Below are 17,579 nucleotides of genomic sequence, written 5' to 3'. Positions count from 1 at the left end.
CACCAATGAAGTTAAGTTAGTGTTATTTTTTGGGAATATGGAAAGAAGGAATTTAAATTGCCATATTTATTAAACATTATCTGTTATTGTTGCATCATTTTATAGAAATAAGTTAAAATTGTACATGTTAATCTTGAACTAAGCAAAAAAATAAAATTAAATAATTTTTCATATCAAACAGAAGTGATTCTTTAATGATCCACCAAGTCTGAGCAAGTTTACACATATTTACTACAAATTATTTTTACAAGTGGGAAAATAAACATATCAAATAAAGAGTAAAACACCTTTAAATCAGCTCAAAACTGTCAAAACCACAACTACAGGATTATAAATCTGATATATTAAGACTTCCTTGCAATTATGCAAGCACAGGATTGGTGAAACCTGCTGAAAAGAAACAAAAAAACAAAAAAATAAAACCTTCTATGCTAAAGGCTCTTAAGTCTTCAGTAGACTCATGTTTATTTACCAATCCTAAATGAAGCACTGTACACTGTGTACAGTGAAACACAGTTCATGTTTGAAGAAAAAGATATTTTATCAAAAAAATGGAAAAATATGAGTCTCTAATTATTAGATTCATAGTCTAGCATAGATTGTAAATCTATGTCACACAGTCCTACATTTCAGTCTTAAAATAAACAAACTATACAAACTTGTTTAATCATCTCTGCATTTCTTTACCAAAATGTTGATGTACAGAGTAAAGCAAATGCATCACTAAAGATTAATTTAGGTTAAAATCAATTTTATTTAAAATGATTGAATCCAGATTAGTTCTCATTAAACATGGTGTTATAACCTAATGTATAGTTAATCAAAAAACATAATATCCTAATTTCCTCTCATATAAATTAGATTTCTAACAAAAGCAACATTTTATACATCGCAGATAAACCTGGTCCACTACCTCTAGTCTTTACTTTTCACATTCTCTTCCTTTTCTTCTTCACCATCCCTCTCATTTGTTTGGTGCTCAGAAGTAGTTTCTTCCACTTCGACCGCCTCCTCCACATGAATGACAGTCTCTGACACTTGCTCTCCATCCATCTCCTCTGATTTCCTTTCTTCTTCTTCCGTACGGAAGATCAGCTCTTCTTCCTGGATGACTTGTTCGGGCGCAGGTTGCCAGGTTGCAGCGGCAGCAGCATCATCATCCCCCTCTCCGGTGGCGGTTGCCGCGGTGTACTGGTAGAAGTCGGAATCTGACTGGAACATGACCAAGGCTTGGGCCGTGTGGATCCGAACATGCTGAGCCAAAGAGGTGGCATCCAAAAATTTATCTCCGCATGAGTCGCAAGCATACAAGATCTGGGTGTTGGGGTCTGAGCGGAAAGAAAATTTGCACTGTGATTTCAAATCGTGTCTCTAATTGTATGTCATTTTGTAAGATCCACTGTTCTCAAGTTTTGTTTTTCAAAATCCATTTTAATAAGACAAGACATGAGATCACAATTGTCAACCAGTTTTTGTCCTTCAGCTTCCTAAATGTCGTAATTTAAAATAGAATGATGGTAAAATGCAGATTATGGTTCCTTGTTGAAATCTTTAGATATTCGGTTGATGTAGTGTAGGCATGGCAAAACGATTCAAGATTTTCAACATTTTTATGTACTGACAAATTTTTCAAATAATAAATTATTCTAAACAATTATTTTTCCCCTCAAAAGAGCTAATTTATTTATTTATTACCACAAAATGTTTTCATTTTACATCCTGCAAAAATAAGTATTGCATTTATTTTACATTTGCTAGAATATCTTCCAGTAAAACTGGTTGTAAACCAGGCAAACTGTGGAGAAATCACAAGGGTATCAATTCTTTTGCAAGTCACTGTAAGTCTAAGAACATTTTGACTTTTTCGCCACAAAACATGAACCAACTTTGTATGAAAAATCGTAGGATTATGGAATCACAGTTTACATTTTATCCTAAGTTTTTAAAATTTTAAGAGATAAAGAACAGTTCAGATTTTACCTTCTTCTTGCACCTTCTCTACTGCTTTGGTGATTTCAGCTTTCAAAGCCTCTGTTTCATCTGCAGACACTGAGGCAGCCACCGGGAGGACTGTTAACCAGCACAGGACAAGCGGTTATCTTCATTTCCTGTAAAAGATGGCACCTAACGTCTGAGCCATTGTTCAGAGACAGATACTGACCTGTGAGCTGAGCCACAGCACTTCCTGCCAGGGCCTCGGTCGTGAGGGTGACAATGTCCTCTGTGGTAACAGTGACTATCTTGATCTCGTCCGAAGACCCAGCTTCGGCGCAGTCGTCGGCAACTTCTTCGATGGTTCCCCCCGTCAGCACCAGCCTCTTCATGCCGGCTTTGCCGTGGTGAACGGTCTTAACATGGGAGCGCAGGTTGTCCACCCGGTTAAAGCCGCGGCCGCATTTGTCACAAAGAAACGGTTTTTCACCTGGAACCAGACGGACGAAATTTTACAAGCCAGAACGTTTTCAGAGGAAGTAGCCTACAGATTTCCAGCGTTACTCTAAACTGAGTTTCGTAGCCAAGTTAGTTCTTGCCTGTGTGAATGATGATGTGTTTGGATAAATCCCCCACATTCACAAATGCCTTGTTGCACATCTGGCACTTGTGAGGTCGCACGTTGTCGTGGTGTCGAATGTGATTGGCCAACTGGCTGGACTGCACAAACCTGTTGAGGTATTAAGTTGGAGCAGGTCAGTATTCCTGCCACAGGTTGGGCAGAGAGAACATGGCTGTAGACGTCTTGTTGGGGTCAATTTGACCCACTCTTTATTACAGAAGATAAATTATTATATCATTAAACATAACTATGCGCCGATACGCTTTTTTTACTTCGATATCGATATCTGCGGTCTAGTATCGGCCAATACATTGGAATACAGAAAAGCTGAATCGACTTAAAATATTTTTCTTTTTTTAAATAGAGACATAAATGGAATGAATTGCAAATTGATTTGCTAACTCTGTACCAGTACAGCACACTCAAATACAAACTTGGCCAAAAATGTAAAATCGGCTCAACTTTAATTTGTTCAGTCAGTATAATTAGGAGTATAACAGCCAATGTAAAATAAATAAATAAATAAATAAACTGAAACTGACGAAAGCAATAGGGTGACTACCTTGGTCAAACATGTAAGATCTAAACTGCAACAAACCTACTTTCAAATGGTTCAGAAAGTGACATTAGAAATTCTAAATATAATGTAAAATAAACATTAAAGCATGGCGTTGCTCAGAGCACAAAACCCAAAGCTTGAATAGATGTACCCCTACTGTCACCATATCCGATCTAGAATTTTTTTCAATATCTGGACCAATACAGATATTAATATTGGATTGCTGCATCTCTAATTAAACATAGGGATCAGAAAAAACATGTTTACAATCTGCCCTTATGCAGAATATTTCAAGATGTCTTCACTTTTCTGTTTTCTCCTTCACATCTTTCATCTCAGCTCTCCAACCTCAGTGAAATGCAAAATAAATCACGCACAAATGACTTCCACACTGACGTAGGGCTTAAATCTGACCTTTTGCCACAGCGATCACAGACGTAGGGCTTCTCTCCGGTGTGCTGCCGGACATGAGCAATGAGGGAGCTGGCTTGAGTAAAAGCCTTGCCGCACACAAGACAGATGCAGGGCTTTTCTCCTGTAACACATACAACACTGTCTCATGGTGGTGGGAAATAATCAACATTAATTTGGGATTTCTTTGGGGAATAAAGAAAATGAGAAAATGTTGCTGATAAAGCAACAAACAGTCCAGAATGTGACAGGATCACCTGTGTGAATGCGCTCGTGGCGCTGCAGAGCTCCGGGATCACTGAAAGCTCTCTGACAGTGCGAACACACGTACGGTTTCTCCCCGCTGTGAACACGCAGGTGTCTTTTCAGATTGCCTAAAAAGCACACACCAAGAGATCAGATGATTCAAAGAAACCAAATAATGGTGCCAACTTTGTTTCAAAATGACATTTTAGAAAACTCAATTCAATTATGAAAAGTGCTGATCTTATGAATACTTCTTTTTTTTAACTTATTTTAAAAATCATTCTTAAAAAAACAATGTCTTTCTATACCTGAAGTGGTGAACTGTTTGCCGCACTCCTTGCACTTCAGGGGCCCGTCTGCAATATGAATCTTTAAGTGAGCTTTCAGATTTCCCACCTGGTTAAAAAAAAACAAAATAAAATAAAATATGCGTTATAAAAAGCTGCAGATGCAATTGTTTCCCTCTGTAACGCAATACAGTCACCTGGTTGAAGCGTTTGTCACAGTGCGGACACTTGTTGCCTTTCTCCGTGTCATGCGTCTCCAGGTGTCGCATCTTGGCGGTGGGGTCGGAGAAAGCTTTGTCACAGAAGTCGCAGTGGTACGGCTTCTCCCCACTGTGCACCAGCTGGTGGCGCTTCAGATTCCCCGAAGTGGTGAAAAGCTTGCCACAGACGTCACAGCTGTAGCGCGCTTCACCCGTGTGCCGTTTCCGGTGCAGGTTGAGCAGGCTGACCTGCCGGTAGCTCTTCCCACAAGTGGAGCAGCAGTACGGCTTCAGGGGGCTAAAAGGGTGACATGAGATATTAAGCTGACTGAGTAGAACTTGAGATATTAAGCTGACTGAGTAGAACTATGTGGAACAATGTATGAAAACATGAGCCTCACCTGTGTGTTTTCTCGTGGGCTTTGCAAGCGGCAGGGTCAGAGAAAGCCTTGTTGCAGTCCCGACAGCTGAACGGCTTTTCTCCGGTGTGGATGCGCATGTGTCTCTTGAAATTACCTGTGTGGGTAAATTTCTTCCCGCAGTCCTAAAAGAATAAAAGAAAAGAGCTAACATAAAATAAAAAAAGACATTGAAACTGAATGATACAGTGTGCAAAACTCAATGGAGTTTAAACTAACAATAAGCTTTTTTTTTTTTTTACCCAACATTAAAAATATATATATATATTGATATTCAGGGTGACTCAGTTTCATAGACAACTAAACTTGCAACATTTGCCACATTTTTAGCTGGTATAGGACACAAAAACCTCTGAAGATGACATTGAGTGCAACTTCCTTCTTCACAAAATGTAAACAGAAATAGAGTAGAGTTCAGCAGTTGTACGATTTCTCTTTTGTCTTTGGTAAAAGACCACGAGCCGTTTCAGTCCGTTCTTGCTCCACCCCTCCCCAAATGAACTGAACTTTCCAGCCTGTGAATGCACTCTGACGTCTGCACATAGTTGATAGATCAACATGAAGTAATGCTTGTTTGTAGTCGTAAAATTAGACACTGTTTTCAATGTTTTTAAACAAATAAAATTCTAAAAATAGCTCTCAGTATAAATTCTAGCAGGGTGGGATTACAAAACAATACCCCCAAAACTCTAGCTCTTCTCAATCCGCCATCTGGAACATAACCAACCATCCACATCAAATGTAAAGCCAGTGAAGGAGAACATTAATCAGAAAAGCAGAAAAGACACGCACAGTGGCTCTGGAGGAGTTGGAGAGATCCAAAACTAAAGTGTGAGAATTTATTAACGTAATCATTATTTCTAATGCCCAACACTTCATGGAAGAGCAGCAAGACAAAAGAAAAAAACGAGAGATCCAGTTTGGTGTCAGGTGTTCAAGACATACATTTAAGAAGGTGCTCTGGTGTAGAATTGCTCAGATTAATGCATATTCGTGTGTTAAAATGGCTCAGTCAAAGTCCAAACTTGAATGCAGCTGGGGATCTGCGTCAATACCTGAAAACTGATGCTCACAGATGTTCCTTATCCAATCTGATTGAGCAAACCATAACAGACAAAAAGTCATTAAAGACATGCAGAGCTGGTAGACACATCCTGTGAACTGGAAGGCAGTCAGCATTGGCTTGAGTAAGTTGAAAATAAGTGCATGTAAGTTTTTTTTTGTTTTTTTTTAGATTTTTAGTCATCAAAAAATGTAGGAAACCACAATGTAATTTTCTTCCACATCACAATTACTCACAACTTTGTTTTATACTTCTATCTAAATTCCCAATAAAATACAAAACTTCAAGTTGGACGAATGGTGTTAAGAAAGGCAGACACAGTCAGAACGCCACTTCCTACAAACGCATCACGTCTCACCCCACACTTGTGTGTCACAGAGCTGTACGGCTTCGATTCGGTTCGGCTGCTCATAGATGATGCCTGAGTCGGTCTTCCGTCTTCCTCGTCGTCTCCTTCCCCTTGTAGTTCGATGTCGTCTTCTGCCTCTTCGACCTCCTCTCCCTCACTGGCCTCCCCGGCCTCCCCATCATGTAGTTCCTGTCTGTCAGCCGCCTCTTCGTCCTCCCTCGCCCTTTTTTCCTTTTTTTCCTTTGATGGACTTTCGTCTTCCGAGTCATTTTCTGGAAAGATCGTAACCAAAAGCATGTAAGGCGTTTTGTCTTATAATCAAAAGGCAAAAGGTAAAACAGTTATATGCTATACGTTGTTGTCCTGAGTTTAGACATGGTTTCTGGAGGTTTCACCAACTCAAACTAAATACTTTTTAAGACCATTATAATAATGACATTTAAGACTAATGTCAAAAAATGTGCATATATAAATGTGCAACGAGAAAATAAAAAACTACATAATACATACAAGATTAAATAGTCCTGCTATTACAAGACCTGTAATTAATGTATTCAAGGCCAACTTATAGTTTTTAAACAAATTTAAGTCACTTTAAGGTCTTAGATTCATCAAGACCTTAAAGTGACTTTTTAACGGCGCATGATTTGAGCTGTAATGCGCCTGGTAAATATCAAAGGAAGCTGGCACAAGCACACAGCTCACCAGGTGAACTCCTACGTCGAGCAGGTTTTCTGATCCTTCTTCCACGCGAGTTCAAGTAGCTGCCTGAAGGTCTCGACTGCGGTTCTGCAGATAAATGACCCGGTTTTAAGATTAGCTACGTGCAAATCTGTGGACCTTAAAATCTCATAAAAATGTTTTTACTGGGTGCGTAGTCAGCATCCGACGGGTTGTCCTGAAATCCTGTCGCGTTCGCCATAGAGCCCTCCTCTTCCTCCTTCACCGACACCGTCTTCTGTGCAGAAACGTGAGAGTTCTTGGGGGGTCTTCCCCGGCCCAGGTGCTTTCTGATGGGATTCGGCTGAGAAGAGGTTTGTTGCAGATCAGCAGAAGTGTCTCCGTTCACATCCTCACTCTGTGGGTTCTTGAGATCTTCTGTCGGTGTGACAGAAGGAAACTCCTCTGCTTGTGCTGCAACTTCTGACGGCTGATTTTCTTTCTGTTCGCTTCCATCTGCCTTTTCGCCTGGTTTGTTAAGAAATATATCAGACCAGATGTCTTACGGTATAAGGATATGATGGAAAATCAAAGATTGAAATTTAAGCCACAGACTGTAAGATGACCTGATGTAAAGACAAAAATGTACACGTATTTGTACCTTTACACTTACAGATTAAACAGACGTAGTGAATACAAAATGCAGTTTTCAAATATTGCTTCTACTGTTAAAAGAAAAAAGCCATGCACCAAATCCTGCCCCCTTGTGTAAAAATAATTACCCCTTGTTGTGCCGCGCTGAGCAGCAACAATGGCGATAACTGGCATCAGTGTGAACCAACTGTTCTTTACAGCATGTTTTTAATTCAACAGAATTTGAGGGATTACAGGAATGAATGTCTGACTCTTCCAGACTTTGAGTAGGCCAAAGCTCAGATGTTTTTGAGACTTGGCTTTAAGGCCACTTAAAGCCAAGTGGTCTTGAGCTCAAAACTGAACATTCACCTATTATTTCTATTGTATTCCGTGTATCGATTTCTTTTTTTTCCTTCATCCATGTTTGTTTACTCTGTTAGCTCAGTTAGTTATTTATTTATTTATTTATTTATTTATTTTTCTGACTGATCCGTCTTGTCATGTTTTACTCTTAGTCTGCACTTGGTTTTATTCTTTGTGATAGTTACAGTTAGATTCATTTCCTGGTTCCTCTGTATGTCCTCCCTTGCTGCCTTGTGTCAGTCTATCATTTACTCCTCTTCTCCAGCTGCTAGTCATTTATGTCATTAAACCTCACTGACTCCCTTCCTAGCTCTAGTCAGTTTCCCTCTTGGTTCCTCTTTGCCTCTCCTTTGTCCAACTCACTGGTCTCTCCTCACACCTGCAACCCATTAGCTAATCAGCCCAGGCCTTTCTTTCCACAAGTCACCCTTACAGTATTTAAATCCTTCTCCTGCTCACACTCCTTGCTGGTTCCTCCTGTTAAATCCTGTTTATCCTGCTTAGTTCTGTTACCTCCCTGTTGTTCCTGTTAATGTAGTTCTGCTCCAATGTAGAGCAGAACTACATTACTTACTAAGTTTTTGTAAGTACAGAAACTTACAACAAAAGTTGTAAGTTTCAACTTACAACTGACAAATGTTGTAAATTAAGTTGAAACTTACAACTTTTGTTGAAAGCTTTTTTCATTAAAGCTTTCAACATGATCCATGTTCCAACTCTCTTCTGCATTTTGGTTCATCAACAAACTCGCTCTTCATGACCACAGGATTTTCTGGTACAGAGCAAAATTCAGGGTTCCATCTATTAAACCAAGTCATCTGATGTACAATATATCAAATGGAACTGTTACTGCAATTGGTATACATCGCATTGTTGTTTATCATGATAAATTTCCTATAACAAACTGTCCGTATTGTTAGTTTTACTACTTTCTCCACTGTCTGTTCAACAAAAGCGTCAAATATCAACACAATTGAAAATATGACTAAATGCAGATATTTTGTGCTGTTTAGTGATACAAACTTCTTTATATAACCGCCTTAAAGAAGTGCACCAGCCCAATACTCAGCGTTAGCTTTAAAGCTCATATTGTGCAGCCTTAATCTGATTATTCTCAGCTTCTCAACACACACACACACAAACATTCAAATACTTAAAGACCTGTTTGATCATCAGGAAGATCCAGAGTTATGATGGATGGAGGTTGACTTGACATCGACTGATACGCAGAACAAGCATTTATGATTTCCTGCATCTGCAGGAAGTGGGCAACAGACAGCACGTCCTCAATATTGTTGGGATTTAAGCACAGTTTGGAGGTGTACATAAAGTCCAGGACTTGACCCAAACCTGCAGTAGGAAAAAAAAAAAAAACACACACAAAGAGAAATACAAGATTTGGTTAGGAACCGATGACAAACAAGCAGCCGTAGTTGCTTCTAAAATAGTCAGAAAGTTTCCACATCACAACCGGATCCTACCAGCGGCATTGCTGATGTCCAAATGCACCACGTCCTTCTGGTCCAGGAAAAGGGTTCGGAAGTAGACGCTGCATGCTGCCAGCACGGCTTTGTGGGCCTTGAAGTCCACGCCGTCCACCACGAAGGTGCAGTCACAAAGCAGCCCCTGCTTACGCTGCCGGTTGAGCTGCTCCAGAACCTCCCCGCTGTGCCACGGGAACTCCATTGCTGTCAGGGTCAAAGGGCGAAGGCAGAGCTCAGCAGCTGTGTGTCTGAAGTAACAAAAGAAAGGCTTAAGTTTCTTCATTTTAACTGAAATCGTTTCAGTTAAAATGTGAATTGATCACCCTTTACGAGTCTATATTTATGTAAGAAAAAAACTGAATGGTATAAATTTGAATAAAAATACACAATAAATACAATTATATAGTAAATATTTCTAAAGCAAAAAATACAAGTAAAAAAGACAAGTTTAACAAATGATTGAAAATAGGGAAATAAAACATTTACATCTAAGTGTATATACTAAAAAGAAAATAAAATGTAACCTAAAGAATGCAGGTAAACAAGTCAAAATTAATTGACTAAATACATTTTACATTGGGAATCATTTAAACAGCCAACAGAGGAGCAAAAATGATTGTTGATCAATCATTGCTCTGAACGCTTTGTAGTAACTCTATTCATAATTCATAACACACAATTACTGAATGAATACAGGTTTTCTTCAGTTTTTTTTTTTATGATAGTGAAAGTTTTAATAAACAATAACTGTAATGCTGGCTGTAATAACAATTACAGCCAACAAAAGCATAGAGCGTAATGTGAGAAATACAAGCCAAAACACCAGTGGCAATACACTAAAGTTCAACTTTTGTCCTGGTGGTTAAGCACACGCTTACAGACATAAACATGAATACAGTACATTAAAGTAAACAGTTTAGGTTTGACAGTGCAACGCATCGATTACAATTCCTCCATCCTAGCAGCTTTGCTATCAGGGATTAATTTAGCGTGCCTACATGCATGTGTAGAGAAGGAACAAGATGTCGGAGCGGAGAGTCAGGCCTGTCCTCCCGTCTTGTTGTTTTCACGGCTAGCTCCGTCTCTAAGCCCTCTTTCAGCGCCATTATTACATGAGAAAAAAAAATCCATAATTACCTATTTGTTACGACTGCTTTACTTCGGCTTCACAGTAGTAATTTACGTGGTAGTGTTTGGTTTCTAACTCACGAGAAAAAAACGAACCCAATCGAGTTTTTCGGTGATCGATCCTTTCTTGCGTAGTACATCCGCCGCCATCTTCTTCTCTCTGATCGATTGATAGGGACCAACCGGATGTGCCAGACGAGCAGGCGCAGTAGGAGCATTTGTTAGGCAAACAATAACCACAAGATGGCGCAAAAATGATTCGTAAATTATTAATAAAATCAGTCATGTATATACAACCCAACAAGTCTAATCCCTACCTCCTGAGCCACTGTTGCTCTGAATTAATTCTGTGTAATTTTATAACGATTTTTCCAAACAATTTCGTGCTAAATCATGCTACTGCAATAAAAAAAAAAACAACAACAACAAAAAAAACAAACTATTTTAATATTTGTTTTTGTTGGCGGAGGGTGCTATGCCACAGATACATTTTTAACACTTTCACTTTGAATAGTTTATTTGAATTTCATCACAACATGACTAGAGGGTTCATGATGAAAGCAGTTACTAAATCATTATTCAGTTTCAGATCGATTTTGCCAATAGCCGGCCTTGTGGTTGTCACTTTCCTCTTGTGAACTAGGAAATACTCCAACCAGTTGTATGTTTAACTGTACCAGGCAGTCTGTAATAAATTGGATGGAGGAGAGAATCATGTGGTGTTGATAATAAGCTTTAGCTCTGGGGCTATTGTTTTCTGACTCCACCCAAATGAAAATCAACATATTTACTGAGCTGAAATGAAAAATTTGTAAATGTGTCCTAAAATAAAGCGTGAAGAAACATAATAATGACTCTTATGTTGCTTAATTTTTAAAATAAATACATCATAAAATAAAATTTGTTAAGTTTATTTTAATTTCTTTGCTGATATATTCTGTAAAAAAAAAAAGAAGAAGAAAAAAAGCAAAACAGAAATTTGTATTTATTTGTAGTCATGTTTATTGCAAGTTTTGTCACACAAAAAAATACAATAAATTAGTATAGATGACATCAGAATTAGTATTGTTTGAAATGAGAGACTGATTTGAGGCATGTGTGATGGGATCAAGGCTGTGCCCTGCTGTGTGAAGATGGGGTGATTGTTAACACATCACCATTTAGATTATTCTTGTTTATATTTAAGGATCAACTGACCATCTGGATATGAAATTTGAAGGTGCTACGAATGCCCCAGTGATCAGAGAAGTAGTTGTTAAAGCAATCAAAAACTAGGTCATGACATCAGTTTCTCTTTTTGTATCAATCATCCGGTATGCTGAGGTGTGTAACTGTGCTGTGTTTTTACACGGTGTGTGAAAGTTGCAGTTCTCTTTTTTAGCAATGTTTGGACAGATTAGCTTATGACAAAGTTGTGTCTGCTACAATATTCGTTTTCCATGGACTCATGTCTTCTGATGTCACTGAAACAAACGGCCAATATGTACCTGTGTGGCAGGGATATAAAGTATTAAAAGAATTGTTGAATTATGTTTGTGAGTCAGTGAAATTATGCAATAATTAATCTCCTGGCACCTGCAAGTTTATGTACGTGCTCCTTTTGTTTCAACCTGTATGTAGGAACAGGTAATTTGACTTTTTTGTGGCTATATATGACAAATCATATCCTCATCCACTGAAGGTACATTTGTTAGCTCTAAAAACACAAAAAGTGGTGAGTTTGTGCTGAAGAAGTCGGTCTGTCTCTAGATTTTGATCTCTGTGCGGAAGGTCTGTGCGAGCTCGTGTTTAGCCGGCTGTCTGCGCGCCCGGACCGTCAGAGTCCCCTCAGGGCCCAGGGACGACGTCACCGAGGTCGGGTCCACATCTTCGGGGAGCTGGCACTTGTGGGTGAAAGTGTTCATGACTGAACCATCTTGGGCCAACTGCAGACAGATATCGGATGTTATGGAGGACCAACGCTTCTGTTTCTCACACTAAAAATCCAACACACTGTTCACCTTTTCCGCACGGACTTCTATCTGATTGTTGGATGTTGTTACGATCACATCCTCTGGAGAGAAGTCTCGGACGTCAACTGTAAACTGATACGAATCGTCAATAGTTTTGATATTTCCAGCCCCACCTGAAAACACCAGACAAAAAGCAGAAATTATGTTTGGTTAAAAGAAAGTACAGTTAAATATGTTAGCAGGTATTGGTGCCATTGGGGGAAAAAAATGCCATGTGAAGGAATAACTGTTTTTAATAAAGTCGCCATCTGCATTATTCGTAGGCACCACTAATAATTCTTATAGCAAAAATTTTAGTCTCATAGAAAAATCATGTTCTGTTACCATGCACTATTGATATGACATGACATAGCATAGCTTCTGGTCTATATGCTTGATCAGGAACATTTAGTTTTATTGAAACCATAAACTGTGCCAGATGATGAAGGAGGTAAAATAAAACCCTCCTTTGACAACTCAGCCAAATCTTCCTATAAAACTCATCATCTACATTGCAGCTTGTTGAGCTTTTCTCCTCCCAACAGATGAATTTGACATTAAACAATTAGCATCAGGGAAGAAGCCTCCTTTCCACTTTTAAGTATATTTTTGGAGCTGTGAAGCTGTGGGCCGTGGGAATACCAGGCGATTTCAAATGTGGGCTTGGTTTTCTCTTATCACTCTCCTCAAACCTTAATTCAACGGAAAATCTGTGTGGTGAGCAGAGCAGAAGAGAGCAACCATCGCAAAGGATCGACAGCAATTATTATGCCACCCGGGACTCTTGAAAACAATAACTTAGTAATAGCAAACTAAAACAGCAATGGTGTTACAGATATTCACATTCACTGTTTAGAACAATTTGCTGTGGTGTCCAAAGTTGGTCCTGGAGGGCCGGCATCCTGCATGTTTTAGTTCTGTCCCTGGTTTAACGCACCTGGATCATTAGAAGGCCTAAGAAAAACATTGACATGCTGAACTAAAACACGCAGGATGCCGTCCCTCGAGAACTACGTTTTCTGTGAATATTTCAAACAGCTGTGACGTTGGAACAAAAAGTATCTTTTATGTCCTTGTTTGTGCACACAGATCAAAAATAGCCATTAACTGCACCCTGGATGAGCCCCTTTATCAAAATCCATGATCTAGCAAAATCCAGACAATCAACTCATTTCTATGACAGGATATAATGCAGTCCACTGCTGCACAAAGCATATAAAGCATATATCTGACTACATATGCCTAGGAGCAATAAAAAAAACTGTTCAGAGTGCAGTGCAGAGATTTCTTTTAATTAGGTACTTGAGCACCTCCCCATGTAGCCTCCAACTGCCCCTATAACCAGTATTAAAAGCCACCACTTAACATGATCTTAAAAGTAAAGGTAAAGGTCATTTTATTTGTATAGCCCATTTTCAGCTACAAGGCAATACAAAATACTTGCTGATTAAAGCAACAAGCTGGTGTCAATCAGCTGAATGATAAGAGTTGCTGGAAAGTTCAGCCGAACATAAATGAGGCATAAATCAGCCGCCAACTAGGTGGATTCAACTCCCTGTTCCCTCCGTCTTTACCTTACAGACACCATGGCAGTGTTCAACAATGGCTCATCTTCCCAATATTGATCTGTCAAAGTGGTATAGACGTTTTCCTGCACATGCACTGCTTTTGTCTGTCTAAAAGAAGCTTGTAGAAATGAAATGAAATGAAATGAAATGAAATGAAATGAAATGAAATTTTATTCGAACATGATACAAATATAAAAATAAAATAGTGCACAGTAACAAAAAAAAAAAACAAACAAAAAAAAAAAGCTTGTAGAGAAAACAATAAGAGCAAAAATAAATCTGTAGAGGTGAAAGGATTGTCAGAACCAGGTTTCAGGATTTGTCACAATACATGCTCTGTGTTGTTTATCTTTATGAACTCATCTACTAAACACTAAAAGCTGGTTTGTTTTAGTAGAAAATAATTTTTCCTGCCTGGCATATCCAGTTTGTTTAGTGAACCCAGAAACCAACAGGATTCTGGGTTCACTAAAGTACTGTATCATATGACTGTCAGTGTCAGTGTGTGTACTCTGACTGCACATGTTAGTTTCAGTATGTGACATCATTTTGACTCTGTGTATGTATGTGTGGTGTGTGCGTGTGCGTGTGTGTGTGTGTGTGTGTGTGTGTGTAGACTCTGATCACCCAGCAACCATTTGCTCATTCCTTATGCAGGCGTCATCCCAGATACTCGGCATGTGAAGTCACACAGTCAGGAGTCTGTCCAGAACTGCTGCTTTCAGACGCGCTCGCCTTGCAAGTAGAGCTACCTCAAATGTTTCTCCACTGCATTGGGTTTCATGTGACGGTCCAACGTAAAGTAGAGCATACACGCGAAGTGGAAGAAAAATTATTTGTGGTTTTCTAATAATAATTTAAAAAAAACCATTGTGTGATTTTGTATTCATCCATTCTGATGCAATACTTTGTAGAACCACCTTATGCTGCAATTACTGTAGCAAAAACTTAGGGAATGTCTCTACCATTAATACATAGAATTAATGCCTATTCTGTCTTTAAAAAAAAAGTAGCTCAAACTAAGTCAGATTAGGCAACGCACATCAGAAAAGACTTGCCAGACATTCACAACCGGATTTTGGGTCTAGGTTTTTAGACCTAAGATCCACCACATTAATGTACTTTAATCTAAACAACCTTAATATAGCTGTGTCTGCATGTTTTGAGTCTTCATCATCCTGGGAGGTAAACCTCCACCCCAGTGTCAAGTCTTATGCAGCCTCACAGTGACTTTTGCTCAGCATTGTCCTGCATTTGGCTCCATTCAGCCTCCGAATGGAGTGATCAAGTTGAAAAGCTTTCCTGTCTCTGCTGAAGACAAACATCCTCACAACATGATGCTGCCACCGTCGCATAGAGTAGAATAGAAGAATAGACATTTCTTTATTGTCCCAAAGTGGGGAAATTTCTGTGCAACAGCAGCAAAAATAACAACACATCAAATAGACTCACACAAAGATAGAATATTTAAAAAAACAGAATAAAAATATCGTACATTAAGGGCAAAATATCACCTTGGAGATGGTATGCCTCAGGTCAGGCAGAAGTTTTGCATGTAGGAAAAGTAGATATTATTTTACTCTAATCACTTCCCCAACTTCATTTCTGACCCAAGTGCTGTGTTCCTTTGTCTTCATGTTGTTGCTTGTTCACTTATGTTATCATGACTTTTCAATCTGAAAAGTCACACTGGGTCTTTTTTCAAAGGGAATCAGAAAACATTTGTCCTTCCACTTTACATTTATGCTGTACTTAATCCTAAAGACCCTTCGCTCTTTCAAGTTCAAGATGTTTGAATCTTTAGGCCCTTTATATCATCATGTCGTGTGTACCCATCCTATGACATGGAGTAGGTGTAGGGTTTCAAACAATCCTACTGTGACCTTGGATCTATAGAGGACACCATCCCGTGGTGTGAGTTTATTTAAAGTTCCCATGTCGGATTTTGACACTTGTACTCTGTATATGCAGCAACACCCAACTAGTTCACTCCACCTGGAGGTATTGCTGAGTCCAAGAACAAACAGCACACTTTAAAAGTGAAACGCTTCATGACCTTACTCTATACTTCAGCCAGAAAAGTGCAGGAAAAACTGCACTTCTGCATTTGTTTTGTTTGCATCAGCTGCATCTTTTCTGCTGTCTCCCATATGAAAGATTTTGTTCACTCACATCAATCACATCAAACTCCCTCTTTACTCAGACCCCTTTACTTACATGTTTTATCACCCGTTTGGAAGAAAAATAAATCACTTTTTCACAGATCCAGTTGCACTTTTCTAAACTTTTCTTGCTGACAAAATGAGCTCCAAGGGTGTAAAGTTTCCTCCCAACTTACTGGAAAATCCCAAGGCGTCACTCCCAGGCCTCATGAAGGATCCAAAATCCTCGGCGAAAAGCCCCCGGCTCTTCTCCATGTAAGGGTTGCAAGAGGACGAGGTCGAGGACGAGGTCTGGTGGAAACTGCGCTCCGATCGATAGGCAGAGGAGTTGGTCACACTCATGGATGGTCGCAAGTGCTGGATAAGGCAGAGGAGGAGAGCAGAAGGAGGCGGAGAGAAGTGGATCGCTCCTGGAGCAGCTCTGGATATTTAAAATAAATCACACAACTCTTTTTGTTCTCCTGAATGATTTCCTTTTATGTCTGTTTTTTTTTCTTCTTTAGGACTTGTTCTGCTCTCCGACAGCAGAGTACTCCTGGACATTATATAGTCACGCATGCTGGGGAGGTGGCACATGTGTCACAGCTCATTTGGAAAAGGCTAATATTGTTCTATTTTTATCGTGAGACGCACAGAGGGATGAAGAGGAGAGTCTGTGGTTGGAAAAGTTTTGCGTGATGAAGGGCCTGAGGTTGAGAGAGAGAGAGAGAGAGAGAGAGATTTGTAGAGAGAGTTAGGGAATGAGCAGAGGGGGGCAGAGGGGCACAACAGTTGTCATTCCAGGCACATCATCCCTAAAATAGCTTCTCTGTCCACTCTCTGACTCTCACTGCACCCCATCACTTCTTCTGTCTGGATCTTCAGCTTTCTTAACATTCAGCCCCACATCTTTGACCTGAAACCGGATCCGAGACTGCTCTGCCATCAAATGACTTGCAGTCCGGTGTTTTTTACAGGGTGGTGTGATCTCATTAGAGAGGGTTTATTTCGTCTCTGATCACTTGTTAATCATCTGTTTATTCGTTTTTGTCTCGAGTGTAACGAACACACAACGTTGAAGATGCTATCCAGCAGTGAATCTTTTTTCACTTAAAAAACTGTATATTTCGTGAAATGCAATATTTTTAAAAGTGGCGTTTTTAGATGTTTATATCAATTTAATTTGTTCTGTCAAGCTTTGTTCAGATCCACAAGAGGGACAAAAACAACGACTAGGGTTGGGCGATATGGACTTAAAGTTTTATCACAATATTTTGACGTACTATTGTGCTAATGATAAAAGTGATGATAAAATTTATTTGTTACTTATTTTTTTAGGTAAATGTATGACTGAGACTGCATGATACATCAAACACAAATACTGCACTCCAAAACATCCATTTGCAATATGTTTTTTCAGGACACCAGCCACGTCAATAAGCGTGATTTAAATCACTAAAATTTCTTGCATATCATATTTTCAAATTCATTTATATGAAATAATACTCTCATCGAAGAAA

The 17,579-nt window shown here is 39.2% G+C and overlaps 2 protein-coding genes across 7 annotated transcripts; both read right to left on the bottom strand.

Annotated features, from left to right (window-relative positions):
* Window positions 1–177: 177 nt before the first annotated feature.
* Window positions 178–10,641, bottom strand: zbtb17 (zinc finger and BTB domain containing 17). Of its 6 annotated transcripts, none has more exons than XM_007570088.2 (16): window positions 10,441–10,533; window positions 10,230–10,324; window positions 9,229–9,479; window positions 8,909–9,097; window positions 6,956–7,276; window positions 6,794–6,877; window positions 6,098–6,360; window positions 4,659–4,801; window positions 4,255–4,555; window positions 4,079–4,166; window positions 3,782–3,898; window positions 3,528–3,648; window positions 2,532–2,662; window positions 2,162–2,422; window positions 1,981–2,070; window positions 178–1,328 (listed from the first exon to the last, which is right to left on the bottom strand). In XM_007570088.2, exons 3-16 carry the CDS (start codon window positions 9,431–9,433, stop codon window positions 916–918), a joined length of 2,727 nt encoding a protein of 908 aa, XP_007570150.1. In that variant the 5' UTR covers window positions 9,434–9,479; window positions 10,230–10,324; window positions 10,441–10,533; the 3' UTR covers window positions 178–915. The 6 variants fall into 6 exon arrangements, with proteins under 6 accessions (XP_007570150.1, XP_016536216.1, XP_007570146.1 ...); XM_016680730.1 differs by having other exon boundaries at window positions 10,456–10,473; XM_007570084.2 differs by lacking the exon at window positions 10,230–10,324 and having other exon boundaries at window positions 10,441–10,641.
* Window positions 10,642–11,341: 700 nt separating this feature from the next.
* hspb7 (heat shock protein family, member 7 (cardiovascular)) lies at window positions 11,342–16,754 on the bottom strand. Its single transcript, XM_007570083.2, has 3 exons — window positions 16,257–16,754; window positions 12,360–12,484; window positions 11,342–12,284 (listed from the first exon to the last, which is right to left on the bottom strand). Exons 1-3 carry the CDS (start codon window positions 16,420–16,422, stop codon window positions 12,105–12,107), a joined length of 471 nt encoding a protein of 156 aa, XP_007570145.1. The 5' UTR covers window positions 16,423–16,754; the 3' UTR covers window positions 11,342–12,104.
* Between the last annotated feature and the right edge of the window lie 825 nt (window positions 16,755–17,579).

The sequence above is a fragment of the Poecilia formosa genome, unplaced genomic scaffold (assembly GCF_000485575.1).
Source record: "Poecilia formosa unplaced genomic scaffold, Poecilia_formosa-5.1.2 Scaffold255, whole genome shotgun sequence".
Taxonomy (NCBI): Eukaryota; Metazoa; Chordata; class Actinopteri; order Cyprinodontiformes; family Poeciliidae; genus Poecilia; species Poecilia formosa.
The sequence above is the reverse complement of the archived record's forward strand: the minus strand, read 5'-3'. Positions and strand labels throughout refer to the sequence as shown.